The 26,158-nt window shown below is 47.5% G+C and overlaps 2 protein-coding genes, 1 long non-coding RNA gene and 1 pseudogene across 4 annotated transcripts; 2 read left to right on the top strand and 2 right to left on the bottom strand.

Moving 5' to 3' along the window:
* Positions 1-1,235: 1,235 nt before the first annotated feature.
* tnfrsf13b (TNF receptor superfamily member 13B) lies at positions 1,236-8,741 on the top strand. Its single transcript, XM_086195323.1, has 6 exons — positions 1,236-1,285; positions 2,602-4,020; positions 6,248-6,367; positions 6,478-6,594; positions 6,858-7,142; positions 7,383-8,741. Exons 2-6 carry the CDS (start codon positions 3,939-3,941, stop codon positions 7,625-7,627), a joined length of 849 nt encoding a protein of 282 aa, XP_086051449.1. The 5' UTR covers positions 1,236-1,285; positions 2,602-3,938; the 3' UTR covers positions 7,628-8,741.
* Positions 3,093-8,894, bottom strand: LOC147239252 (uncharacterized). The gene is made up of 3 exons (XR_015111486.1): positions 8,538-8,894; positions 3,935-4,223; positions 3,093-3,333 (listed from the first exon to the last, which is right to left on the bottom strand). It is a non-coding gene; the product is annotated as an uncharacterized LOC147239252 (long non-coding RNA).
* Positions 8,895-12,433: 3,539 nt separating this feature from the next.
* LOC147239251 (exportin-1 pseudogene) lies at positions 12,434-16,288 on the top strand (annotated as a pseudogene).
* A 12-nt stretch (positions 16,289-16,300) lies between these two features.
* On the bottom strand, positions 16,301-22,428 carry rsph1 (radial spoke head component 1). Of its 2 annotated transcripts, none has more exons than XM_086195571.1 (8): positions 22,289-22,428; positions 22,045-22,158; positions 21,787-21,892; positions 21,581-21,671; positions 20,704-20,868; positions 18,100-18,171; positions 17,564-17,670; positions 16,301-16,463 (listed from the first exon to the last, which is right to left on the bottom strand). In XM_086195571.1, the coding sequence occupies exons 1-8, from the start codon at positions 22,340-22,342 to the stop codon at positions 16,420-16,422; spliced, it is 753 nt and encodes a 250-aa protein (XP_086051697.1). In that variant the 5' UTR covers positions 22,343-22,428; the 3' UTR covers positions 16,301-16,419. The 2 variants fall into 2 exon arrangements, with proteins under 2 accessions (XP_086051697.1, XP_086051698.1); XM_086195572.1 differs by having other exon boundaries at positions 16,317-16,463; positions 20,733-20,868.
* Between the last annotated feature and the right edge of the window lie 3,730 nt (positions 22,429-26,158).

Genomic DNA, 26,158 nt, shown 5'->3' with positions numbered 1-26,158 from the left:
GTGTCAGGCTTCAAATCTGCATTTAAGTCCAGACAATCAGGAGACAGCGGTGTAGTTCAGGTGGAGTGAGGACATCCAATGAAAACAGCCACGAAGCGATCAGCATCCATGCAGCTGTCCCTGCTATCACCTGACTTCACCCTCTGTGCCACTTTTGTGGGCGACTTCTCTGAGCGCCACCTTCATCATACGTAAGAAAACCACATGACGGTGGCCGGGGTACCAACAATTAATCTCTTTTTTTAACATGCAGAGGAAGTTCTCTTTTCCACTGCATCAGAGATGAACTGTTTTCTGCTGTTACGAACTAAAATGATAGCTACATGCTTTTGTTCCTTTCCTGCACAGATGAGCAGGTGGCAATCAACAAAACTCTCTAAATGACCCGGGCGGAGAGGAGGAGCCTGACGAGCTCTGATTAACCAACAGCACACAGGTGAGGGGCTCTGAAAGGGCGGGAAACAAACAGACAGGAGCTATGAAGCAAACCAGACAGCAATGAAGTGAGTTTCAAAATATGTCGGCACCAGTAAACCAAAAATACACCGCAGAAAAACAAGGAAGCCCAAGGACGAAACTCTCAGAACAGCAAACTCCTCGTGGTCCTGAGGCAGTTAGCAAAATAGGACTTTATAGGATGCTTAATTCAACAAAAGTGTGTGTCAACCCTTCACAACATGTCTTTGACAAAGAGGGGAAACACCCACGAATACAAAGATCTCATCTGTTCCTCTGATGTCTGAGATGCACCGCCTGATGATGATGCATGCTAATGCTAACATCACTAGCCTCTGTGTCCCACAGTCAGACCAAGTCCTTCAGCTGTGACTCGTCCTTCTTCTCACCAGAGTCCTAGACGTGGGCCCAGCTGCAGTATCAGGACCGGGACCACTGAGGGGGATTAGCTGTCATGGGGGACCTGAGAGGTCCGAGGGATAGAGAGTTTATTCTGAAGTGGAATGGCTGGGAGCTTCAGCTGATGGAGGCCAGATGGTGTTTAAGCCCTGGGGTCTGTCTCCATCTGCTGGTTCCACTCTGGTACTGTAACCAGTTCCCCTTCGCTGAGGTGACACACTGACACCAAGCTGATTAACACCTCCACTGATGCTTCTTCGTAAAGAAGAAGAAGAAGAATTGGACTTGACTGTGCATTACGTCGCAGGGGAGACTGGGGCCATGCTGCCCCTGGAGTCACGCTCTTTATGAGCCCCTAAATCAGTAGAACTACACAAAAGATGCAAGAACAAAGCCTGGGGTGCTGGGTTTTGGAGTGTATTGGATTCAGGTGTGTGTATGATGGTCGTTTGTGTGTGGGGGGGGGGGGCAGAGGGAGATGGAATGTAGGCAGACTTGGAATGCTAAATAGGCACCAACGCGATGTGGCGTAAATCCAAACTGAAGCCGCTGATGTTACCAGATGTGGTTTCAGGATGGCGATGAATGAATGAAAGTGTGGAGTACTTAAAGGTCGTGCGATGAGGAGGAGGAGCTGCAGCTGGCAGCAGAGCCAGGTGCGCAGGAGGGCCGAACCTCCAGGTGATTAACCAGAAAAGGAAGTGCGAGAGCCAGTTGAAGCATGGCGGAGCCCTGACGGCGAGCAGCACAACCTGACGCCGCCTCAGCTTAGTTCTTATCTCAGATTCACCAAAGGGCTCCTGCACTCCTCCGTACCAGACCTTCATCAGACCCACCGTCGTGAGCAAGAAGCTCTGAATGAGAGACTGAGTTTTAAATTCTGTTGTTGGTGGTCATGTATATTTTCTATAAATACAGGTTTGCAAATATTCAGATATAGAATTTCCTTCCTCTTTTTGGTTATTGATCAGTGTGGCATTCAGTTCCTTAATCTGGAGTGTTGATGAAGTGAGCAGCAATGCAAATACTCAGTGCAGCGCTCCCGTCCGTCGCCACCGCCACGGCCGTCCATTCCTTACAGTTGCAGTTCATTTTCAACGCCATAGATCTGTTCTTTCCCGTCCTGTCCTCAGAACTTGGAGCAAACTGCGAGAAAATCCAGCTTCTGTATGTACTGATCCCTTCTTTTTTAGTTTTCATGTCCCAGGGTTCCCATTTTATTACAGAGTGCCTTAAAAGTCACTTTATTAGTAATTTAGTATTTCTGATCCAACATTAAAATACCTTTCAAAGAGACAACATGCTTCCAAAAAGCGTGGCTGGCATCAAGTCACTTCTTCAAAGATGTGTTTAGGAAGCGTCTCACATCGACCTAAACCAGAGGTCACCGCGGGTCAAAGGGGTCAATTAAAAAATACGGAGAATTTTTGGGGATTTAAATTCAGAGAAGAATGACGTCTTGGTGAGGTGAAGGTGGAGGAAGTGGCAGTAGAACGGTAGCGCGGGTTGGAAGCACCGTGACAGTGACTCAACAGGAGGAGCGTCATCTTTCTGTCTGCTTCCTCTTCTGTAATTCGTGGCTTTTGTTCTGAATCTTTGCTCTCGACACATTTGCATCAGGAGCTGTTGGCTGACTGATAACCAGCTTTATCTTTTAGAAAAGAACCTGAAACTTATCTGGCGCGCCACCAGAGCCTCTGGCAGACCCGCCGACGTCACAGCTCTGCTCTGTCTCATTTCTTGCAGGGCAGAATTCATCACCCACGGCTGCACGTCTTGGATGGGTCCCGCTGCCAGAGGACAGGCTGAGTGTCTCAAAGCAGAACCACAAAAAAAATAACACCTCGGGTCTCCCCACCACCTTCTTTCCTGCCCCCCCCCACCAGCTGCACAGATGGGCACTTCAGTCTGAGTTCTTCTCAGGCTGCTTCTGATCCCTCATGTTCCTCTTGACAAAATCTGAAACGTCACCCTCTCACTGCAGTGAGACTTTTGGTTCCATCCTGATTAGCCTCCTTTACTTCCTTTATTACTGAACTCAGAAGTATTCATTGAGTGAGGAATTTCCTCTGAGTGACGAGACGTGCCCTCCCTCCCCCTCTGACACCCAGTGCATCCGTGTTTAAGGGAGGTTTGTAGGGGAAGAATAATCTCAGCAATAAAATTATACCAAAAACCTGGCTGGAACAGAGAGGGGGCAAAATCATGTTTACAAAGTGTTCATTGTTTTTATTTCAATGTTCTTCAACACTCCAGTTCCAATCTTCTGTCTCTCGTTTGCTGGCTCAGGTTTCACAGGCTTGATGACTTCGTGTTGACGGCACCGAGGTCCGAGCACAGGCCTGAGAACCGAGATGAAACCCTGAACTCCCATGTGCTGCTCAGCCGAGGGTGAACTCTCACACTGACGCTGAGGTTTACTCTCATCTCCACCTGCGAGAACCGCACACACACTCAGGGGCTCCGTCTGAGGGAAAACTTTAAGCGAGCAAAAAAAGAAACAGGTCACATAAAAAGCACTGTAAAAAGTGTGTAAGACCAGAATAAGCAGGCACTCCAACCAGAGTGTGAGCCCTTCAGATGGAGCTTGTTGTTGTCACGTCCATTTTACAGAAACCACAAATTCAGAATCTGAATTAACCTTTCAGCATCCGCAGGCGTTGCCGCTTCTACTAAAACCTTCTACAAATCCAACATCGTGTAGAGAGATACTTCACCCAGGAAAGTGTACTTTCTCTTTCAAGTACTTTCAAATGGGTGGAATGAGTTCACGTGGAGGGTTTTCCCTCCTGCATCACTTCTTTGTGACTCTGGAGCGCAGAAAGAGCCGGCCACGTATGTTTAGCCTTCCGGTTCCCTGCCACCTGCCGCTTCTGTGAGCGAGTGTCCACCTGGAAGCGCTCTCGTTAGCTTCACCGAAACACTCACAGAGATCCAGTCTTTAGATTAAAGAAGAGGTATAAACATTGCGTATTGGTCTATCCTCAGTGTGTGTGTGTGTGTGTGTGTGTGTGTGTGTGTGTGTGTGTGTGTGTGTGATACACAGGGGGAAGTCCCAGACCAGGCAGCAATTTCATACCCAAATGAGCGTCCCAGTTGAAGTACTGGCCCGTCTCAGGCTCATCTTCACACCAGCCGTTCTCCCTCCCCACCTTCACCCACCAGGTAAGAGATCTTCAAGCCAGCTCAGCGTTGTGTTCTCGTGTCTGTGCTCATCATGTGTGTCCAGGTGGGACTCCGTCCTGCTGCCATCGCTCTCACTCGGTGTCGATAGAACTGAGCCTTTCTGTCACTTTGATGTCGCAGTTCGCTGAGGTCAGTGAGGGGAGCTCGTTTCTTGGAGAGGTTCTCCAACCTCAACCACTGACCTGAGATAAAAAACCAGTTAGAAACATTTCAGCTTTCGTGTTCTCAGTTAAGCGACAGCACATTTGGTTTGTTTCACCAAAAGTGGTGTCAGTCATACCACACACACCCACACACACACACGAACCACTGATTGGTTTTCCCGTGCTGTGTTGATCAGGCAGACCTACGAACTCTAACCTCCCAGTTGTCACTTTGGTATAACTGAGCTAACAGCACAGCATCATGACTGTTGATAGCAGCTTGAGCAGAACTGTGAGTAAGACAAGAGGGACAAACTCTAGAATACATCAAGCTTACAAATGTGTGTGTGTGAAGGCGGTGGAGGGCGGAGGAGTTCTAGATGTGTGTCTGTCACAGTCGGCTGACTCAGTGTTCAGCGGAGTGAAGAGGATTTGCCTCTGCTCAACACGATGGTTTGTGAGGGGCCGGCTGTTGGACTCGCTGCACCTCCTGCACCACCATCGGCTTTGCAGGGTTTGAAGAGCAAAAATCACAACGGAAACACATTTGTTTTGCTTTTCAAAAGCTACCATATTAAAGACAAGCCTGTGCCACTTAAAGCCACGATTCACCTCAAATGTAGGTTGGGGTTTTTTGCCTCTAAATAACTCACAACTTCATGCCTTGAGCTCACACAGATATGAGTAAGTTCTCTGCCAGCCACGTATTAGCTGGAAATGAATGGAGACTGACGGCTAACGGCACTGAAACCTCCCAAAGGCATCAGTTTCCAAACTCTCCAGGTCATCGTCCGGTGTAATCCAGGTCTTCTTCATCCAGCTGTAGGATCAGTAATCCACAAACACTTGGACTTGACTTTAAAAAACACACAAACCATCAACAACAGGTATGTCAGGTTCGTGCTGGTGCTTCCGACGAGGTTGCTAGCAGATTTGGACAGAGCCCCCAGCGCGGCGCGTGACGCCACACTGCTCTGTATCTACATGACAACAAGGCAAGGCAAGGCAATTTTATTTGCAGAGCCCGTTTTCACAAACAGTTTGTCTCCAGGCTTCATGGCATCATAACAACATCCTCTGCCCTCAGAGCCTCACATCGACTGAGGAAAAACTCCATAGAAAACCTTTAACAGGGAAAAATCTGAGAAACCTCAGGGTGAGGAGGGGAGGAGGATCCCTCACCAGGAGGGACAGACGTGCAGGAGATGTTGGTACAGACAAGAAAACAGTTTATAACACAGAATGGAGGAAACATGGAAATGTTAGAAACAGTTGAAGAAGGAAGCTTCTGGAAGGGGAGGCAGGGAGAGCAAGCCAGCTTGATGGGGGACTGGATGGCAGACTGGTTCATGGGAGGGGAGCGCAGGCCAGTGTAACAGTAGGGAATAAGGGGGGGGGGGGCGATGCAGGCGGCGGTTGGGGCTCTGGTGGATCTGTGGAAACACAGAGAGACTGCGAGACACCAAGGCCAAACTACAAAGTGCAACAAGTAATGGTAGTGACAGTTCCAAAAATGTGCAGGGAGGAGAGGAGGAGAGAGGGGGAGAGGAGAGGAGAGGAGAGGAGAGGAGAGGAGGGGAGGGAAGGGCTCCATGTAACCTGATGTGTCCCCCAGCAGTCTAAGCCTGTAGCAGCATAGCTATCAATGGTTCAGAGCTACCTGAACCAGTCCTGACTGAAGGCTCTGTCATAGAGGAAGGTCTTAAGCCTGGACTTAAAAGTAGTCAGAGTGTCTGTCTCTCTGACCCATGGAGAGATGCTGGTTCCACAGTAGAGGAACCCGGTAACAATACATCCTCCAGCACGTTTCAGGTCGGGCTTCCATGAGCCGGCATGAATGAGGAGGTTAAACTGAATGCTCCAGCTGGTCACACTCAGTGCTACCATTAAGACCCAGCGTGTGTCAGCCCTCATGCTACGCACCTTTACATGGATTTGAGCAGTTGTGTGGAGTGATCCTGATCGGAGAAGAAGAGTTTTTACAGTAGTTTGTCTTACCACTGCTTTCCTCTACCCTTCTCCTAATATATCAATGTGTGTGTGTGTGTGTGTGTGTGTGTGAGGACTCATGGGTGGAAAGTGCCCCGCGGGTCTGTACTGGGATACGTTGGTCCGGAGCTGTCTGCACTGTAATGTGCTGTGCCCAGAGCTACAGGTTACCAGCAGATGTCCTGCTGATTGTGGTGAGAACACACACACACACACACACACACACACACACACACACACACACACACAACTGAATGATGTTTACAGGAAGTGTCTCTCCTGCTCTCTGGGTGTCGTCTGTTAGTGTCTGCACTCTGTAAAAGGACTCCTGGCCACTACTATGACCTGCTTCTGAGGGACTGTGTGAGCTGTGCTGACATTTGTGGCAGACACCCTGCTGAATGCTCCCAACACTGCCAGCGTGAGTACTGGTGCCACTCGCCAGGTTACACACTTGTCATTGTTTCAAGACATTGTTCTGTTGTGCAGTGGACAACATTTTGGAACAATTCCTGGAGCTCAGACGCCATCTATTACCCTGGATAATCAGCGCTAGCCGGAGGTTAACCTCCCTGGTGTCCCAGAGGTTCGGGGAACATGAAGCAAACACATTCCTGGTCTGCGTACTTTCATCTTTTTTATTTGGAGACACTTTCACAGGGATCTTCTTTTCTTGCCCTTCAGCTCCAACTCCTCCTGCCACCACTAAAAAGTTCCTGATGAAAGCTACCTCACACATCCCAAATTCCAGATTGCTCCCAGTACCAAAGACCCTTGAGGACTCCACGGCCCTCATCTACTCCCTCCTGGCGCTGTGCATGGTGCTGCTGCTCTCTAGCTTGTCTCTCGCCTTGGCAGTTTTCCTGAGAGAGAGCCGAGCTAGAATCTCCAAACCAGGACCTAAACCAGTCACCCACGCCCAGGCTACTATTGTCCAGATGGTTGGTCAGCAGGAGTGTGGCCCCGGAGGTTAGTGTGGATACTAACTCAGGCCCCTAGCTGGTCTAGTGATGGTTGATTCACTGAAATAAACAATCTACCTACATAGCCGCTACTTCCAGGTGCTACATGTTCCTGTCGAGTGACACTTCACCCAAAAGGTGCACTTGGTTTATTAGGTGCTTGTCCTCTTTTTGAAGAGACGGAAAAGGAATTTTTGAATCATTTTGCTGGAAATGTTCTTGTGTCTGTGTTAAAATGTCACTATAGATATGAGGAGTCGTCCCACCAACCGTGAGCCGTCCGAGGACTCCAGCCCTACAGAGACCTGTGTGTGCGTCCACTGTTTCCCGGATCTGACTGCACGAGGCCACAGCATCGACCGGCCTCCAAAACCCCCTGTCTACCAGCAAGCTGTCCTCCAGCAGAGCCAGACCCAAAATGGGGGTCCCTTCTGGACTGAGGGGACCAGACACAATTCTGGACCTGAGGTGCAGGAGTCTGTAGTGGGATGAGACTCGTTTAGTTTTGGAGTTTAAAAAAAAGAGAGAAAAAAAAGGGAAACCCTTCCCATCAAAAATTATCAGTTCGGCAGTGGGGACGTGTCATTTGTCCCAAATTAACTGCTTGTGAATCTGGTTTGTGACCTAAAGAACAAATGCTTAAAGTAATACTTTACCCAAAAGTGTGTTTTCCCTTTCAAGTACTAACAACTGCAGCAGCTGCTCAAAAATATGAGAGCGTCTGAAATCTTTGGTTCGATCCACGTCTTCTTTATCCAGCTGTTTGTCCGATAATCCACAAAGTTTGATTTGAGCCAAAACCAAACCTTAAAACTTCCAGTGTGGCGTTTGTCCACTGCTGTGCATGGCGCAACCGCCTGGCGCGCTCCACCAGACCTGTTCGCGCTCCTTCCTAGTCATACACGACAGGAAGTGCGGAGTCGCCGTGCACGTATGACGGAGCGTCCAGCTGGATCGAACACATGGCAGCATGGTGGTGTAGTGGATAGCACCATCGCCTCACAGCAAGAAGGTTCCGGGCTCAAGTCCCGGCGATCTTTCTGTGTGGAGTCTCCATGTTCTCCCTGTTCCTGCTGGGTTCTCTCTGGTACTCCAGCTTCCTCCCACAGTCCAAAGACATCAAGAGGGGACGAGGCTGATTGATACTCTAAATTGATGTTGTGCAGCTGAAAGGGTTCGACTCACACACACATGTTGTGCGTACGAGTTTATGAATGAAGTTGGACATTTTTCTCTTGTTTCGTTGCTGTTAGCCATCAGTCACCATACATGACCATCTCTTTCTGCACTCTGGGGTTATAAAGCAGTCATGGAGGTGGGTCTCTGCGAACTCCACGCCTGTTTGTTAGTACCTGAAGGCAAAATGCATGTTTTGGATGAAGTATTCATTTAAATCACCCACCTCCTTTACAGTAAATTGTGCTTGTGCGGCTTATTGCTACTGGAAGACAGAAACTGTCCTGCTGTCTGGTCAAGTCTGACTGGTGCTTTGCTTCACACAGGCTCACGTGGTGTGTTAAAAGTTCTGTTTCAACACATCTCAAACGTCGTTAGCAGTTTCAGCCGACGAGCTTTGTGATGCTGTGATTCCAACTTGCCTGCAAATAAAGTACAAATTAAAGGTCAGATTCTGCCTTTCATTCGACTCGTTTCAAATGTGTTTGACCACCGTTGTCTACAAATTGTTGAGGTGCTCTTCCATCTGACACACATCACACATGAAAACAAGGGGGTCAGCAAATAGGTTCCCCCATGAGCTCATTTCTTATTGGAGGACCAATGTTGTAAGTACAGGGCTGGTGACTATGGCGATCAGGGTCCTTGGCCAAGAAGGTGGTGGTGGGGCTTTGTGTGTCTGGAGGATAAACTATGAGGCCAATGGACTGTAAGCACCAGGCTCTGTGTTGTATTTCCAGTTTAATACAATCCCACTCATTCATGTCCGCTAGTTCTTACAGCCTTTCACAACCATTCTCCATCGATTAAACATGAGTGTTAGGAAGAACGTTTTCAGGACCGCGCATTTCCAAAGACAGGAGAGTTGATACTCCAAACACTGCTGTGTTCCACTTTGTACGGCATCTTCTAAATTTGACAGTGTGCTCAGCTTTCACGGCTTTCCGTCCGATCCTGCTCCGAGGAGCCAATGGCTCGTTAAGATTCGGCAGGAAAACTTCACGATCACCGCTCACACAAAGGTTTGCAGCAGACACTTTGTGTTTGAAAGTCTGATTGAGCCAGCTAGACCAGGTGGTGAAAGGAGGCTTGTAAAAGGGGCTGTACCGACACTTTTTGAGTGGAACGGATACACAGTCGAAACATAGCGTCGTAGTGTGGGAGAGAGCCGAGCGGCTGAGTGAGGAAGACCCCGGCGACCAACTATGACACCGATATCACGATGGACCATGACTGCTGCTAAAACCCGAGCCAGCTGCACTTGACATGTCTTTATCTGCTGCGGAGGACATGTCTAAAGAAATCGAGGAGCTCAGGAGGAGCTGCGGATCCAGAGAGTTTGGGCTCCAGCGGTTTGCCGGCTCTGATGCGGACATCCGTTTTTACACCAGATTTTCCAGCTATGATCACCTGATGGTGTCTTGGTCCCTGGTAGAGCCCTCACTTTACAAAATGGACCGGGTGTCACAAGCAAAAACAGCTGCCAGGAGAAACGAGGAGGTGGAGACACCTGTACCCCCGTGCACGAGACTAACGCTCCAGCCCATTGATGAGTTTTTTCTCTTCCTCACCTTCCTGTCAGCTGGTTTGAAAGAGAGACCTTGCACATCGGTTCAATGTCCATCGGTCAACAGTGAGCCCCATAATTGCAACATGGACAGGCTTCCTTGCCGCTGCATTGGGGTCTGTCTGTATTTGACTTACAAAGGAAGAGGTGCAAGCTTACCTGCCTGAGGAATTCAGGCAGTTTCCAGACACCCAGGTGATCCTGGAGTGTACAGAGCTGAGGTGCCAAACACCAAGCCGGATGTATTCGACATACAAATCCCACTGCACTATGAAAGCCTTGGCTGGCATCGCTCCACATGGTCCAGTCCCACTGATTTCCCAACTGTATGCTGGTTCAATTAGTGATAAAGAAACCTTCAAACAATCAGGCAGAGCTGATTGCTGACAGAAGACATGGCTGTGATGGTGGACAAGGGCTTCCTCATTCGTGACTGCTGTCCCCCTTTTCTGTCAAAAAAGAAGCAGATGCCAGCACACCAGGTGAGGGAGGCCCAGGCCCCGGCCAGACTGCGTGTGCACGTACAGTGGAGCAGGTAATCAGGAGGACAGAGCAAAGCAGACGTGTTGACGGTGTCACCCAGGTGTCTCGTGCTTACAACATCAATGAACGCTTAGCAGTTGCATGTCTGCTGTCAAATTACCAAAACAAAGCCCTGGTAAAGAAATGGGTCAAGTGAGAGTCTGGATAGTTGGTGAAACGAGCATCTGCTTTGTCATCCTGAGTGAAAGAGATCCTGGTCACATGAGCTTGCAACGTGAATGCAGCAGAACCTTCATCTGACTCCAGAGTGTTTTGAGCCTGTGCACCGACACAGAAACTACAATGCTCTAATTTATATATAGTTTGATATACTGAAGGTTCAGTGAATTTATATAGTGTACATATTCATGATTTCAAAAGACTGAATTCTTGTTCTAAGATTGAAGCCCCCTCCAAGTATATATATGTGCATATCAAATCATTTATCAGTGTCTTCAGATCTGATTGTCTTATTCCAAACCAACAACATTGTTCTATTAAATGATTTCAGAAGTCTGTTTGTTCTTGAAGATTCAAGGTTTTAACTGTTAATTCACAGTGGTAAACAACAAATGGATTAAAGTTCTATCTAATCTAAATACACACACATAAATTGACAGCTCAGAGCTTGAGAACATCAACAACGTCAGTCTTTTTTTTTGTTTTTGTTTTTACATATTTACAGCTCACTGCTCATTTTTCAGAGACAGTACTGTGGCACGGTCTGCTGTTTCCCGGATTTCTCTCTGCACAACAGGGGCTGAATCACAGAGTTTGATCTAAGAAGGAAAAAGAAATAAAAATTCTAAAACGTCCTCTCACACAGAGACAAGAGCCAGTGGATTAACACAAAGAGAACAGTGCTCACTAAACAAGAGCTTAAAATGAACCCTCCCTCTCTGAACGCTTTGGAACACCATTTCTCCCCAAAAACTCAAGTTAGCATGAACATCAACACTTGCACAGCTTGATATCAATGTGCAGTGTTGACCTTGAACAGTTTGGCTTCTGATCACCACAGACTTGTCACCATTATTTTATCTGATCACCATTCTTCAGATGAAATTAATTCCTATCAAATTTTGTATGTTAAGAAGGGGAAAATGTAAGCATTCAGGTGGGTAGGTCTCTGGGAATGAGTTAGCTTATGATTGCCTGAACCACAACCCAAAGAAGAGACATGAACAATGTTACCAAGCCTCCTCCTGCCTCCACTTAAACTGTGTGGCGTCTGGTTCTTTCTCATCGATCTGAAGCACAAGGCTCTCACGCTGACCTGTCCTGACCTCTCTTTGTTGGACACTGAATGACAGGATATCTTGTCAGTGTTACATGGCAAGACAGCTCAATAGCTCAGTTAGCAGCTACGTCAACTCAAGAGTGTCAGGCATATTGAGGCTTACAATATGAGCAGTCAATCGAAACACTAACCAAATATAACAAAACCTTAAAGACATGTTTAAAGATTATATCAGCAGCCATACAAAACCAAAGGATTAGTTGACAGCAGGACCATATTTGACGTTAGCTAATAGCTAGCTAGCATGAACTGGTCAGAAAACAAATGTTATCTTACCTGCATAGTTGTGTATATATGTCGCGGAATAAAGTTTAAACCGCAAATCAACTTTACTGCGACGGGTGTCGATTTTTTTTTTACAAATCCGATGAACATCAGAGATCTCATCTCGGGGAGCTCTTGAAGAGAGCGGGTGTAGAACGTCGGCATTGTTAACCATAAACACAGCACCGTAACACAAGAACCTGCAAGTATTGAGTGCATACAGTCCACTCTCAAGAAACTGTGTGCAGGATCTGAGCTCGGAATTCAGATTCAGATGAACTCACACTGTGATCTCAGTCATTTTACACTGTGATCTCAGGATTTAATATCACACTGTGATCTCAGTCATCTTATACTGTGATCTCAGTCATCTCACACTGTGATCTCAGTCATCTCACACTGTGATCTCAGTCACCTTACACTGTGATCTCAGTCATCTCACACTGTGATCTCAGTCATCTTGAAGTGACACATCACAGTCACCTGTCATGTCAGCAGGATATAATGGAGCACGCGGGGTTCACTAGTTACGCCGTCTCAACAACAACTGTTCCACACATCAACACAGTTTGGTGCTAACTGCTAACTGCTAGACCCTCAAAAGCAGCACAATGGCAACACTGGAGCAGCACCCCTTCACAAAGCTGCTGGACTTCAGTCAGCACTTTGACATCAACCTGCTGGACAACGTCATCGATGCCATGTACCATCACACCGGAGTCCTGCAACAAGTAGCCCAGGAAGTGTTAACAAACCTGGTGGACCACCCACATGCCTGGACCCAGGTCAACGTCATCCTGGAGCGCTCAAAGTACTTGGAGACCAAGTACTATGCACTCCAGATTCTGGAGAAGTTCATCACCAGCCGCTGGAAGAGTCTGGACAGGAACCAGTGTGAGATCATCAAGAAGTTTATTGTGTGCTTGGTCATTAAGACGTCCTGCGATCCAGCTAGGATGAAGAGAGAGGGGGTGTTCCTCTCCAAGCTCAACCTCATCCTGGTGCAGGTGCTGAAGCAGGAGTGGCCCAAACACTGGCCCACCTTCATCACTGACATTGTGGGCGCAAGTCGGACCAGCGAAAGTCTATGTCAGAACAACATGACAATCCTCAAGCTACTGAGCGAGGAGGTGTTTGACTTCTCTGCTGGTCAGATGACCCAAGAGAAGGCCAAGCACCTGAAGGACAGTCTGAGTGCTGAGTTCCCTCAGATACTCCAGCTGTGCCTGTTTGTCCTCAGCAACACACAGAATGCCCCCCTGGTGTGCTCAACGCTGGAGACCCTCCTCCGTCTCCTTTCCTGGAACCTGGGCCGTCAGCACGCGATACTGCACGCCATCTTTCACTCCAACCTCATCAGCAACCTGGTTGAGTTCATCAATGTTGCCATGTTACGAAACGTGGCACTGAAATGTTTGACAGAGATTGCTGGAGTGAGCGCCTCTAAGTATGAGGAGCAGTTTATCCTCCTTTTTAAGCTCACGGCGGACCAGCTTAAGAAGATTCTGCCCCTGAACACCAACATTCAAGTGGCCTACGCCAAAGCCAAGGATGATGAGCAGAGTTTCATCCATAATCTCTGCCTCTTTCTCAGCGCCTTCCTGAAACGACACGGTCAGCTGCTGGAGAAGAGGCCAAACCTGGGCGAGATGTTCAGGGAGGCCCACAGCTACATGCTGCTTCTGTCAGCGGTGGAGGAGACAGAGATCTTCAAGATCTGTCTGGACTACTGGAGCCATCTTGTAGCTCTGGAGTTATACAAAGAAAACCGTTTCTCCAACTCCAGCGCTCTGAAGCGGCCATGCAGACAGGAGCGTAAGAAGCTCTACCAGGATGTCCTCTCACAGGTACGCGTGCTGATGGTGAGCTGCATGGCCAAACCAGAAGATGTGCTGGTGGTGGAAAATGACCACGGTCAGGTGGTCAGGGAGCAAATGCACGGAACGGATGCCACCACCATCTACAAGACCATGAGGGACACGCTGGTGAATCTGGCCCAACTCGACAGTGCAGACACTGCACAGGTCATGATTCACCGACTCGTCAACCAGGTGAACGGTGCCGAGTGGTCTCAGAGAAACCTTAATGTTCTCTGCTGGGCCATCGGCTCCATCAGCGGGGTCATGAAGAAAGATGACGAGACCAGGGTCCTGCACACAGTCGTCAGTGGCCTCCTGAACTTGTATGAGCAGAAGAGCGGGAAGGACCAGCTCAACGTCGCCTCCAATGTCATGTACATTGTGGGCCAGTACGTCAAGTTCATGAAGGACCACTGGAACTTCCTTAAGGCTGTCATCATTAAACTGGTGGAGTTCATGCATCTGACCCACGATGGGGTGCAGGACATGGCCTGTGACACATTTTTCAAAATAGCAAAGGAGTGTCCAGGCCATTTTGTTCGTGTCCAGGTGGGCGAGGAGGCCCCCTTCATCAATGAGATCCTCAACACCATCAGCACCGTCATCTGTCACCTGCAGCCACAGCATGTCTACGCATTTTTTGAGGCTGTTGGATTTATGATCAGGGCTCAGAAGGACCAGGACGTACAGGTGCGTCTGATGGAGCGGTACCTGGTCCTGCCAAACCAGGCCTGGGACAGGATCATCCTGCAGGCCACCAAGAACACGAACATCCTGACGGAGGAGGAGACGCTGCGTCAGCTGAGCAGCATCCTCAGGATCAATATCAGTGCCTGCAGAGCTGTCGGGCATCCGTTTGTGGTCCAGCTGGGACGGATGTACCTCAACATGCTCAACATCTACAAGGGCCTGAGTCAAACCGTCTCCTCGGCTTTCCAGAACCATGGGGAGATGGTGGCCAAGCACCCTCTGATCCGCAGTATGATCACGGTAAAGAGGGACATTCTGCAGCTCATCTCAGGCTGGGTCAGCTGCTCTCAGGACCCTCACATGGCAGCAGAGAACATTATGCCCTCCCTTCTGGACGCAGTACTGCTGGACTACAAGCAGAACGTCCCAGCTGCTCGAGAGCCTGAGGTCCTCAGAACCATGGAGGTCATTGTGAACAAGCTGGGAGTCCACATGACCAACAACATCAACAGGATCTTTGACGCCGTCTTCTACTGCACATTGGACATGATTGGCAAGAACTTTGAGGAGTTCCCGGAACACCGGGTCCATGTGTTCAGCCTCCTCCACGCAGCAGTGTCCCAGTGTTTCCCGGCTTTCCTGTACTTCAGCCCTGAACACTTCAAGCAGGTCCTGCACGCCATCATCTGGGCCTTCAGGCATACAGAGAGGACCATCGAAGACAGAGGTCTGCAAATCCTCTACACTCTCCTCCAGAAAGTGGCAGCAGAGGAAGTAGTTAGCCACATTTTCTATCAGAGCTACTTTTTCGAGGTCCTGCAGCACATCCTCGCCGTGGTCACGGACACATCGCACACCGCAGGTCTGACGATGCACGCCACCATCCTGGCCTACATGCTGGCCCAGGTAGAGAGGGGGAAGGTGAACGTGACCCTGAGTGCCACCATCCCAGCCAACAACCTGGTGCATGTCCAGGTTTACATCGCCAGCCTGCTGAAGACGGTCTTCCCGCATCTCCTAGACGTCCAGCTGCAAGTGTTTGTGACAGGATTGTTCAGTCTGAACCAGAACATTCCTGCCTTGGAGGAGCACCTGAGAGACTTCCTGGTGCAAATCAAGGAGATTACCGGTGAGGACACGTCAGACCTGTTCCTGCAGGAGAGGGAGGCAGCTCTGCTTCAGGCCCAGCAGAAGAAACGCAACCTCTAGAAGTCTGGGCATACTTCACCCTCCAGGAGCTGCTGGAGGAGATGTGAGGCCAGCAGGGAGCCAGCGCGTCGAGCTCGGACCATCACCTGCTATTCCTCCTGACTGGCCGCCAGGGAGCCACATCCAGAAAAGTGCTGTTCTAAAAAAAAAGTGCTTTTTTCACATTTTTAAATTTTCTTAACAGATCTTTCTTGATACACCCGTCAAGTGTGAACCCCACCTCTCGCCCAATCAAGTGCAACAATGAACTTGGATGCTGGAGAGGTAGAGACTCTAGAAATTCTTCCGCTGTGCAGGGACATTCATCCCCCATCCCACCAGGCTGCGCCACACTTCTGGCGCCTTGTGGAGTCAAGTGTGCTGTGAAAGTCGTCTGTCTACAACTCAACCTGGATGTTGAAACATTGAGATTAAAGAAAGTAATTAAAGTTACATGTTCACATATATGTGTGCTTTCCAGTGGTTTGTAAATCATTATCAAGGTACATAACGGTACTAATGCTGGCTGGGCAGTGAGCTGTCAAAAGTAGTCATCTGCAAATGTTGATGTGGTACAAAAACTTCACACATGCTTCGAATTTCTTCATGTATGTGCTGCTTTTATTCAATTTGTTCTGCTTTTCAACATTCAGTAATGTATAGCTTTGATACAATGCATGCTTGAATACACGGGACTGAAGTTTAATAATCATCCTGGTCAGTCACCTCCATCTTCTGCTGGAGCCATGTCAGAGTCTTCAGCTGAACACACACACACACACGCACGCGCGCGCGCGCACACACACACACACACACACACACACACACACACACACACACACAGGTTGCTATGTGCATCGTGTCCTCTGTCACGGTGTCACTGTTACTGCACTGGTCCTCCACTCCTCTGATGGTTTTCAAGTACATTTCCTGAACTGACTGACGCCTGTTTGAATGACCAGTGTGCAACGCTGGTGTTTCTGTGACTCGAACGACACCGATGGTTCATTTTTGATTCGGCCTGTTAAAGCTTCCCTCAGTATTCATTTCTTAGAGGTGTAGACTTAAAAATCCCAGGAATTTAGTGCAGACACAGTGCAATGAAGTGTGTTTTAAACCATTAAAACTAAAATAAAATGACAACTTATTTCCACAGTCAATTGGTTGTGTTTCTTTTTTGTGTGTTTAATGATACAGAGCAGGGCTGGCCAAAGTGAGGCCTGGGGCCCAAATCTGGCCCACCTGATTTTAAGAAAGAAATAATGAACATTAAACATTCAAATTAAGTACTTGAAAAGAGTATGCAACTGTTTATGCTGTCCTCTTCTCGTGAGGTAAAAATGTTCTTAAAACACGAGATCCTGATTAATCTATTGTTTCTATTGTGAAGAAAGAACGAATAGAGACGGTTGAACACAGACAAAAGACACTGTGCTCACAGCTGATAGTCGGGATCAGCTATCATGTCGGCACATGTATGTAATACGCTCAGCACCAATGGGTGAACAGCGCAGATCCCCAGGTTGTTCTGCCTCACATTACTGCTAGAAATACGGTCTGATTGTCCTCCTGTGACCTTCTGTTGCAAACTGATTCTTGTAAGTCGTCTCCTTGCTTCACCGACCTAATAACACGGAGAAAATCCTTAATCCTAATCAGATCGGCTCCAGTGGTGAAGGTGCACCCCACCTTTCACGTGTCATGTTTGGTAGCTACTCCATTAGAACGCGCCCGTGTCTCTTCCTCTAGTGCTTATGAACTTTCTCAACACCTTTGTCTTTTGTGTCCAGATCTTGATGTGCCAAAAAAATCAAGCTAATCAATAACAGCTGCACCCGACCACTGTGGTGGATAAAGCTCACCTGGAGTCTTTTCATTTGGAGTCCTCCAGGCCAGTGATGTTCTTGGGAATCCACTTGACCGTGAGCATGGGGGCCGGCTCAGACATCTCCCCCTCAGGCTGTACCTGCTGAGAGTTCAAACGTTATCTGTTACCTATCTTCTTCTTGTTGCTGGGAGGTTTTCAGAGGCTCCTGCTCCTCACACAGTCGTCAGTGCCGCACTCATGAGATGAGCAGCATGACTGTGTGGTGCACAACAACCACGCAAACATCTGTGAACAATGAGGAAACACACTCGAGTTCCGTGACCACACAGTCATGAACATGTGGAGTCACTCAACATGATCAGTGACATCATAAATGCACATATAACACCATCCTTGCTCCTGCTGAGGCTTCTAAGGTCAGGTGACCTCCCCTGGATGTCGGTCTCTGTCAGTGTGTGAATGTGTGTATGTGTGTGTGTGTGTGTGTGTGTGTGTGTGTGTGTGTGTGTTGTGTCACTGGGTGACTGTGGCAACACTGTAAAGCCTATTCGTGTGTTGATTGTATCATACCTGCAGCGTTTGGTGGAATTCTCCATGCTGCTCACAGCCCAGGTCAAACACATACTTCCCAGCGCCGGACGGCTGAAATAAGAACAAGCGTTGATCTTTGACGATGCTATCATGTTATACAGTCCCTGTTACTCATGTGGCTATGAGCTAAACCTGACAGGATGAAAGTGGGTGCTGTTATCAGCCCAGATCATCTTATTCCGTGATGAAACCAGTCATTACATCAAACGACCTTTCAGAGGAAACAGCTATTGCCTTGAAGTGTTGCTTCCCCCACATTCAGTTAAACTTGAGCTTCAATCAGAGTGTCCATGGACAAAGAAGGTATGGATTATACTGAAACCTGTTGGAGAGCTTTTAAACTGCTGTTTTGGACAGTTTTCCTGCCAGCTTCCATTAGCTTCAAGCTAATGACATTTGGCCGACATTCTCTGCAGTCATAAAGTAGAAATACAGGAAGAAAACATCTTTACAAGGATCTGTGAGTACATGGAGAGTACGGTAGGCCTGTCAGTACCTCCTGACAGTACTTCCTGTTGTCAAGTAAAGCTCCTGAATGTCAGAATACCATCATGATTTTGACTGACACATCAACACCTTTGCAATTTTTTTTCATGTAATCTCCTGCTGAGATCTGCAGACTTCTCCTGAACTCAAAACCTCCAGCCTGTCCTCTTGATCCAGTACCTGCCATCATCCTGCAGACCATCTTGCCCACTATAAAACCTGCAGTCACACACATTGTCAATTCCTCCCTGGAAACTGGTGTCTTCCTCACTGCTCTTAAGCAGCCTGGGCCACCACCGCTCAAAAAGCCCAGTCTCAACCCAGCCCAGGTTAAAATTAGACTTCTGCCATTCTTGTCCAAAATACTTGAGGGTGCATGCAGTCTTCAACCAAGTTTCTGAGCATCGGCAGAAGAACAACCTGATTGGCTGGTATCAGTCTGGCTTTAGGCCTGACCTCTCCACTGAAACTGCACTCCTGTCAGTCACAGAACCACTGCGACTGACAGGAGCTGCTGGTCAGTCCTCTGTCCTCCTGCTGCTGGACCTTCTGCTGCCTTTGACACTGTGAACCATCAAATCGTCACTGTCCTAAAATAACTGCCCAAGTCATATTTTCACTTTTTTTTTTTTTGCTTAAATCAGCTCCTTATGATTTTTTGTCTCTGTTTTTTGTGTTTTCTGAAAAACTTGAAAAAATTACGTTGGCAATTATTTTAAGGAGGCGATGAAATTCTCCTCTCGACACCTTGATTTTGGCATCTCAGGATCTGTCCTGTGGTGGTTCAAGTCCTACCTCACAGGTAGACCCTTCCAAGTGTCATGGTGGGGAGAAGTTGTCTGAAACACATGGCTTATCAACAGGGTACCCCAGGGATCAGCACTCGGTCCCCTACTCTTCCCCTTATACACCACCTCACTCGGTGCAATAATCTGCTAACATGGCTTCTCCTGCCACTGCTATGCTGACGACACTTAGCTCTTCCTGTCTCCTCGACCTGAAGACATGTCCCCCTGTGTTCAACCACAGATCAGTGCTCTGCTCAATTCAAATCAACTACTGCTCACAAAATCTGCTACAAATCTGGGTGTCATGATTGATGACCAGCTGACCTTTAAGGTTCACGTGGCCTCGATTGCTCGGTCTTGTCGATACGCCCTCTGTAACATCAGGAGGATCAGACCCCGCCTGACACAAGGAGCGACAGCTTCTGGTGCAGGCCCTTATGATGTCATGCATCGACTACTGCAGCTCTCTCCTTGCAGGCCTCCCTGGTGGACGTTTAACCCTCTGCAGACGATCCAGAAGCAGCAGCCCGTCTGGTCTTTAACTCGGCCAAAACTGCACGTCACCCTGCTTTTAACGTCTCCTCGCTGGCTTCCAGTGGCAGCTCGAATCAAATTCAAAGCTCTTCTTCTGGTTTACAAAACAGAGACAAGAGCGGCTCCTGCCTACCTGGAACCCCTCATCCAGGTCTACACATCCACTTGCCTGCAACACTCCGCCTGTGAGGGACGGCTGGTGCTCCCAGCCCAGCATGGCTCTGAATCTCTAGCCTGACTCTTCTCCTCTGTTGGTCCCAAATGGTGGAACGAACCACCCACCTCCATATGACCCACAGAGCCCCTTCCTGCTTGGAAGAGACATTTGAAGACTCAACTGTTCAGGGAACACAAGGCCCTCAAACCTGACCCTCCTCCTCTTGGTCCTCAGGGTAGAGCGAGTCAGGAGGTTGAAGACCGGCTCTTAGTGAACACTCAGCACTGACAATGTTGAATATTGAATGTGTTGAATGTAGAAAGATGTTGTTGATGTTGAATTATTGGTTGTCGTCAGTTATGGTTACATTACAGGAAGAAAACAAAAAAACAAAAACTTGGCACTTCTTCTGCCACTAGATGGCAGCACCTGTGACCAAGCAAACTTGAAGCACTTGTTGTACTAACGAGGGTACTAACAAAGGTGTCTGGTAAATGAAACTGTAGAATTGCATCCATAAACAGAAGAAATAAACGAGGTCCACACCCCTCACACCGCCGCCACACATGCTTACATATTTCCAGGAGCAGTAAGGCAACAAGCCAACTTAACTCCTACCTGAAAGATCTCACTGAAGCAGAACTCACTTTATTGTTGTCAAAATGACCCTGGAATCTGTGATTCAAGTGGATGTACTGTCCTTCCCCTGCCATCCTGTTTTCCTCCCATGAGCCTTTGTACACTGAGCCAGTGTCGTGGTAGCGGTAGACGCCCTGGCCGTGCCTGTCAATCAGACAACCCAGGTCAGTGGTACTTCTCAAGCGCACATTGCTGTCGTTGCAGCTCCATGGTTCAACAACATTTACGTCCTTCAGCTTCCTTGCGTTGCATTCATACCCAGCACACTCACAACAGCTCGCCAGTGTTTATTTGTGTTCTTTGCACAAGGAGTGTGATTAAATAGAGGCACATAACCCGCCAATAATATTGTCAGGAGTGAGCCGAGCGTTAGCCAGGACCGAGGACTGATCCAGAGTTTAATCAATACACTCAATGCCTCACCCTGTTGAGTTGAACATTGATCGACTGTACTCCTGACACCATGCGATAAATAAGTACTTCTATATGGATCAATAATCAAGCTCAAGCAGAGCGATATAATCACACAGCTGAGCATCTAATTTAGCACTGTTAATGCTAGTCGCTCTTCTTCAAGCAAACAGGTCTGAAGCTCTACCTGCACAAAACAAGACAACAGCACAAAGAGAAATTTACATACTTTTTAGGGAGTATTTTGTCATTAAGCTGTGCCTTACATCTATTTTCTATATATGGTGGGCAAAATCTGGTCCCAAATCCAAAATGTTGTTACTGACCACTGAGGTTAGAGAGGAGACAGATGAAAAGAAAGAGGAGCTGATGAGGACTGAAGCCCCTCCTGCACAGAGAAATCTCAAAACAAATCTCAGCGTCATGTGACTGTGAAGAGTTGCACCTCATGTGGTTCTCCCAATCTCCCTCGTACGTGTCTCCATTGGGGTACCTGTACACACCATGACCCTGTCTCTGGCTGTCCACCCACGAGCCTGGCAGACAGAAAACAGGAAAAAGTAGCGCATAACAACCATCACAGTTCACATGCTGAATACGCGCGCGCGCGCACGCGCACGCACACGCACGCACCACATGTTTGTATCGTACCTTCATATTTGGAGCCATCTGGATAGTAGAAGGTACCTTGTCCATGTCTCATGTTCTGCTGATATTCTCCCACATATTTTGCTCCATTCTTGAACAGATATGTCCCCTTAAACAGTTACAAATATTCATGTCAAACAATGGCCGACTCTCTGACACTAATAAAAACAAAGGCAGTTTATTACTTAGAGGGTTTACGTGTTCTTTATGAATGGGACTCACTGGGACAGCACACCTGACCCGGGTCAGAGCTCATGGTACCTGTCCGTGTCTTTTGCCGTTCTCATAGAGTCCTTCATAAATGTCTCCGTTGGGTAGAACAGCTTTCCCGGGTCCGTGTCTCTCTCCTGCGTCGTTCCGGGCGCCTTCATAACTCTGTCAGAGAGAAAACCTGCGTAACTGAAGGGAGGTGCTAACGTTAGCTTCCCCAGCTAGCCCGGAGCCGCAAACAGCCTAGGTGGGGCGAAAGCTGAAGCTCCAGCTGAAGCTAATTCCTCTGCCTCACCCCAAGTGGTTTGCTCTCATCATCGAACTCGTCGTCAGATCCTGAAAACGACATGGTAGCAAGTACCTCTCGACTTCTGGTCTCTGTGTCAGTTTACGGTTGCCTAGCAACCGTCCAACACGTGACTACTATTGCTTGGCCTCGCTGTCCGCGGAAATCAGCCCCAAATGGTGTTGGCGTGGCAGAGAGGCCTGGCTACGCTTGTTGACCCATTAACTAAAACATAAATAACTAATTTGAAACATTATTATTAATGTTCAATGAGTACCGAATGCTAAACATACTATTTCTATGCTGAAAATATGAAATCATTAATAACAGTAATTTTTCTCTTGATTTACAGAAAAGTAATGTGTTTTAAGGTACAATAAGGCTATGTTAATAGGTGAAAGTCTCCCTGTGACGTCATCTTTGACATAATTTGGTACACCAGAGCAGCTTCAGGGTCTGAAGCCTGGCTGTGCTCCTCTCTCAGCAGTTCAGCTGTAACAGACTTGTCTACTGCTCTCATTCTAGAACCGTTTTATTTTCTCTCCACCACTGAAGATGGAGAGTCTTCCTCTCCTCGCTCCTCCTCCTCAGATGTCTCATGATGTGCCGCAGCAGCTTATTGAAACAGGCAAACATGCTGCTGTCGATCATCAGGACGGCTGCCGGCCGACCTCTGGCTCAGTGTCAGCGGCGTGTTTTAGCCCGGTGGAGGTCCTCAGAGAACGGTGGTGGTGGTCCTGCCTCCTACTTGGAGGGGAAAGAGTTCACTCACTCGTTTTCACATTGAAGCTCCGATACGCAGCAACACATTCAATGCATGCAAAGTTCTCCTAAGTTCTCTACTTGTTGCTTAATGTGCGATTGTGGTCAGTGAGTGAGTGTGTGTGTGTGTGTGTGTGTGTGTGTGTGTGTGTGTGTGTGTGTGTGTGTATAATCCACTAATGTCCTAGTAAATCACCAGTAAACTTCATGCTATACATCAACTAGACTGTGTCAGAAGATTAATTTGTTCCATGAACAGTGGTTTGTAATTTGTGTTGTACATCTCTGAGGACAACATAAAAAAGATAAAATAAAAATCCTGAAATTGATTTACAGTGAGTCAACAGTGTGGTTTGTGAGCAAAGACACTAGAGGGTGCTGTGGTCCGGCCTTCATTAGCAAAAGCAGCATTTCTGGTGAGCACAGACGGTGTTTTCTTACCAGCCAGTTCCCTTTAAACAAGTGAAAACTTCAGTTTAAATCATAGCTCGCTTGGTTTTGTCCAGATTGCACGAGTGTCCGACACAGGCTGAAGACATGGATGTGGGCTTTCATTGGATAAACATTTTTATATCAAATGATTTGCCTTTTCTTAGATGTATGAAATTGCTTGGATGCCTCTTGATCATAATCATTGTCAGGGAGGAACTATTGTTAATGTCCGTCATGTCTGACTGATAATAGACCGTGTGACCTCTGCTTAGCAACCCTTTATTTAGACAACTTGAACTTGACTTGACATTTGCTCATAAGCCAGGAGGTTTTGCCATCTGTTGCATTAAAGATTAGAATGAACTCTGGTTGCAATCAGTTTGGCTTTCTGAGACTCATGAGGAGGTGATATGAAACATGTCTGAAGTTGTTAGTCAGTCCACACACACACACACACACACACACACACACACACACACACACACACACACACACACACACACACACACACACACCAGTTTACAAAAACAACTACCAAATGAAAGGCAGTTTGAGGCTTCAGCATTAATCCACTGTGCATCCTCACACTAAGTGTGGCTTGCCCCCTTGAGGACGGTCCCTAAGAATATCACACTTGACTAACTCCCTAATGTAGCACATAATCACCATGGAAACAATGTAAGCTGTCAGTTCATAGGCTGCTTGTTCATGATTTAGCACTCCTCTTGTCAGTTTACGGTCATCTTATCTCCCTCCCATGACGCTGAAATGAAATTTAGAGATGAGTGACAGCTTGAATGCCGCAGTTCAGGGGGCCACGCTGGGAGGGGACGCAGTTAGTGCGGGGTGAATGTGAGTCCTTTCCCAGTCATAAAATTAACATGGTCATCATCAGCATCCCTTGATTGAAATGGCCATTTGAATGAAGGCGCGCGTCTATCAGCACGTCCTGTTCACAGCGTGAGCAGAGGAAACACAGGTGCGATTCACCACGGGACGATGGCCCTGTTCCATTTAGCTTGGCAGGGATGAGGGCTGAGATTTACTCACTGCGCAACTTTACCTCAAATAAGGCAGGCAGAACCGTTTTTACAGAGGAATACTAACATTTCCAATCCACTACCATTCATTGTGCTGAGCTAATTAGCAGTCAGGTGGTCTTTTTTGGGTCTAAGCTGGTGCATGCAGGAGTGTCTATGTTCCTGTCTGAGTTTTTTTCCTAACGTTTCACGTGTTTATTTAGCTACAGTTGAGAGAGGCGAAGCAAGACATGAAGCCTGAGACACTCCTGATGGGCAGGCCAGCACAGCGGCTCTGCCTCTGAGGGAGTGAACAAAGGCATTACTCCTGAAATATGCACCATGATAAAATGTGGCTTTACCGGACGATGAGTTTGGGTTGAATGTAAACTGACAATAGGACAGTTATGTTGTTGTTGGGGTGGCACGGTGGAGCAGCGGTCAGCACTGTGGCCCCCCAGGAAAGAAGGTTCTGGGTTCAAGGAGGGGAAAGAAACGTCTGCAAAATAAAAACACATCAGTACTTGAGAGGGATGAAGTGTTCCCAATGCTGTTGAAAGAATTTTTTTTTGTCCTTTGCATAATAGAAAAATTGCAATGTATGATAACATATGAGATCATTACTGAACTCGTAACTTTGTTTGCATGTATTTTTCCTTGAACCAGACTGTTGTGTCTTCTCAGTTTATTCTACGCACGACCAACCAGACTCACTTTCATTTCATGTTCAAAACGGAGAGAAAAGTGAATTTGCAAAAGAATATTCTGGATTAAAGTACTTATTCGAATGACTTTAAACTCAAGGTCTCAGAGTTGAAATGGGCAACAGTTCATTGATGTTTTTGTTGCTTAAAGAAGGACATTTGGAGGTTATATTCCATCAACGCAGCTCAAAAGAAAAGCCAGCAGCCATCTTCCCATCAACGCGAGCTCCAGACAGGCTGGCGTAGTCTCACTTTGAGCACACAGGGTGGAGCAGAAGCCTTGTAGATGGCTTAAAAGACAATAAATGGCACAGAATGACAACAAACACTTTTGATTGAATTGTACGATGAATACAAAGTAAATAAAGTGATGCCATGGTGAAAAAATTATGTTACAAGAATAGAAATCCACTTGATGGAACTGTCGGCTACTTCTATGGCCTAAATTACTGAGCGGGGTTTCGTGGAATGGAACTTTCAATTACATGAGCCACGCTTATCGAAATAAGGCAGGCTTTCCCTTAATCTGGCTTGATGGTCCCCCGCATCTTAAGAAAGAATCCTTGTTAAATATGCGCCAAACAATTAACCAAACTATGTCACTGTGACATTGATGAGAAGCTGCTCCTTCTCTTCTCATCTCTGGGATGTCGTACAGGGGTCACCATTCTTTGACATTCATTTTCTTCTTGAGCTGCAGTTGCTCCCTGCCTTGGATTTATAACAAAAGCTCAGTGACATCTCCATGATATCACATGCCAAAGTAATCGCTTCTCTCCACCCACATTCGTAGGGGGCTTTGACCTAAATATAGGTATTTGCTGTGTCTCGCCTAATGCAGCGGGAGTAGGCCTTATAAAAGCAGAAAGGGTCAAAGCTGTCCTCATTTTTCAGCCTGGACTTCAGCTGGTGAGGGTATTTTTCTGTTTACTTTGTGATCTTTTCTGTGCGTGTTTTGAGAA

The sequence above is a fragment of the Aulostomus chinensis genome, chromosome 23, assembly GCF_037954235.1.
Source record: "Aulostomus chinensis isolate RoL2024-O1b breed Wild chromosome 23, RoL_Achi_v1.0, whole genome shotgun sequence".
Lineage (NCBI taxonomy): Eukaryota > Metazoa > Chordata > Actinopteri > Syngnathiformes > Aulostomidae > Aulostomus > Aulostomus chinensis.
This window is presented reverse-complemented; position numbering and strand designations above follow the sequence as displayed.

Bases quoted from the DNA above. Each gene is read 5' to 3' on its own strand.
- rsph1 (XM_086195571.1), bottom strand. From the start codon at position 22,342: ATGTCGTTTTCAGGATCTGACGACGAGTTCGATGATGAGAGCAAACCA. The intron at 20,869-21,580 runs GTGCAACTCTTC...TCTGATTGACAG, and splicing joins GATTGGGAGAACCACATGAG to GCACGGCCAGGGCGTCTACC. The intron at 16,464-17,563 runs GTGAGCTTTATC...GTGTGTGTTCAG, and splicing joins TCCAAATGAAAAGACTCCAG to CTGAAGACTCTGACATGGCT.
- tnfrsf13b (XM_086195323.1), top strand. From the start codon at position 3,939: ATGAGCGTCCCAGTTGAAGTACTGGCCCGTCTCAGGCTCATCTTCACA. The intron at 6,368-6,477 runs GTGAGAACACAC...GTCGTCTGTTAG, and splicing joins CAGATGTCCTGCTGATTGTG to TGTCTGCACTCTGTAAAAGG. The intron at 7,143-7,382 runs GTTAGTGTGGAT...ATGTCACTATAG, and splicing joins GCAGGAGTGTGGCCCCGGAG to ATATGAGGAGTCGTCCCACC.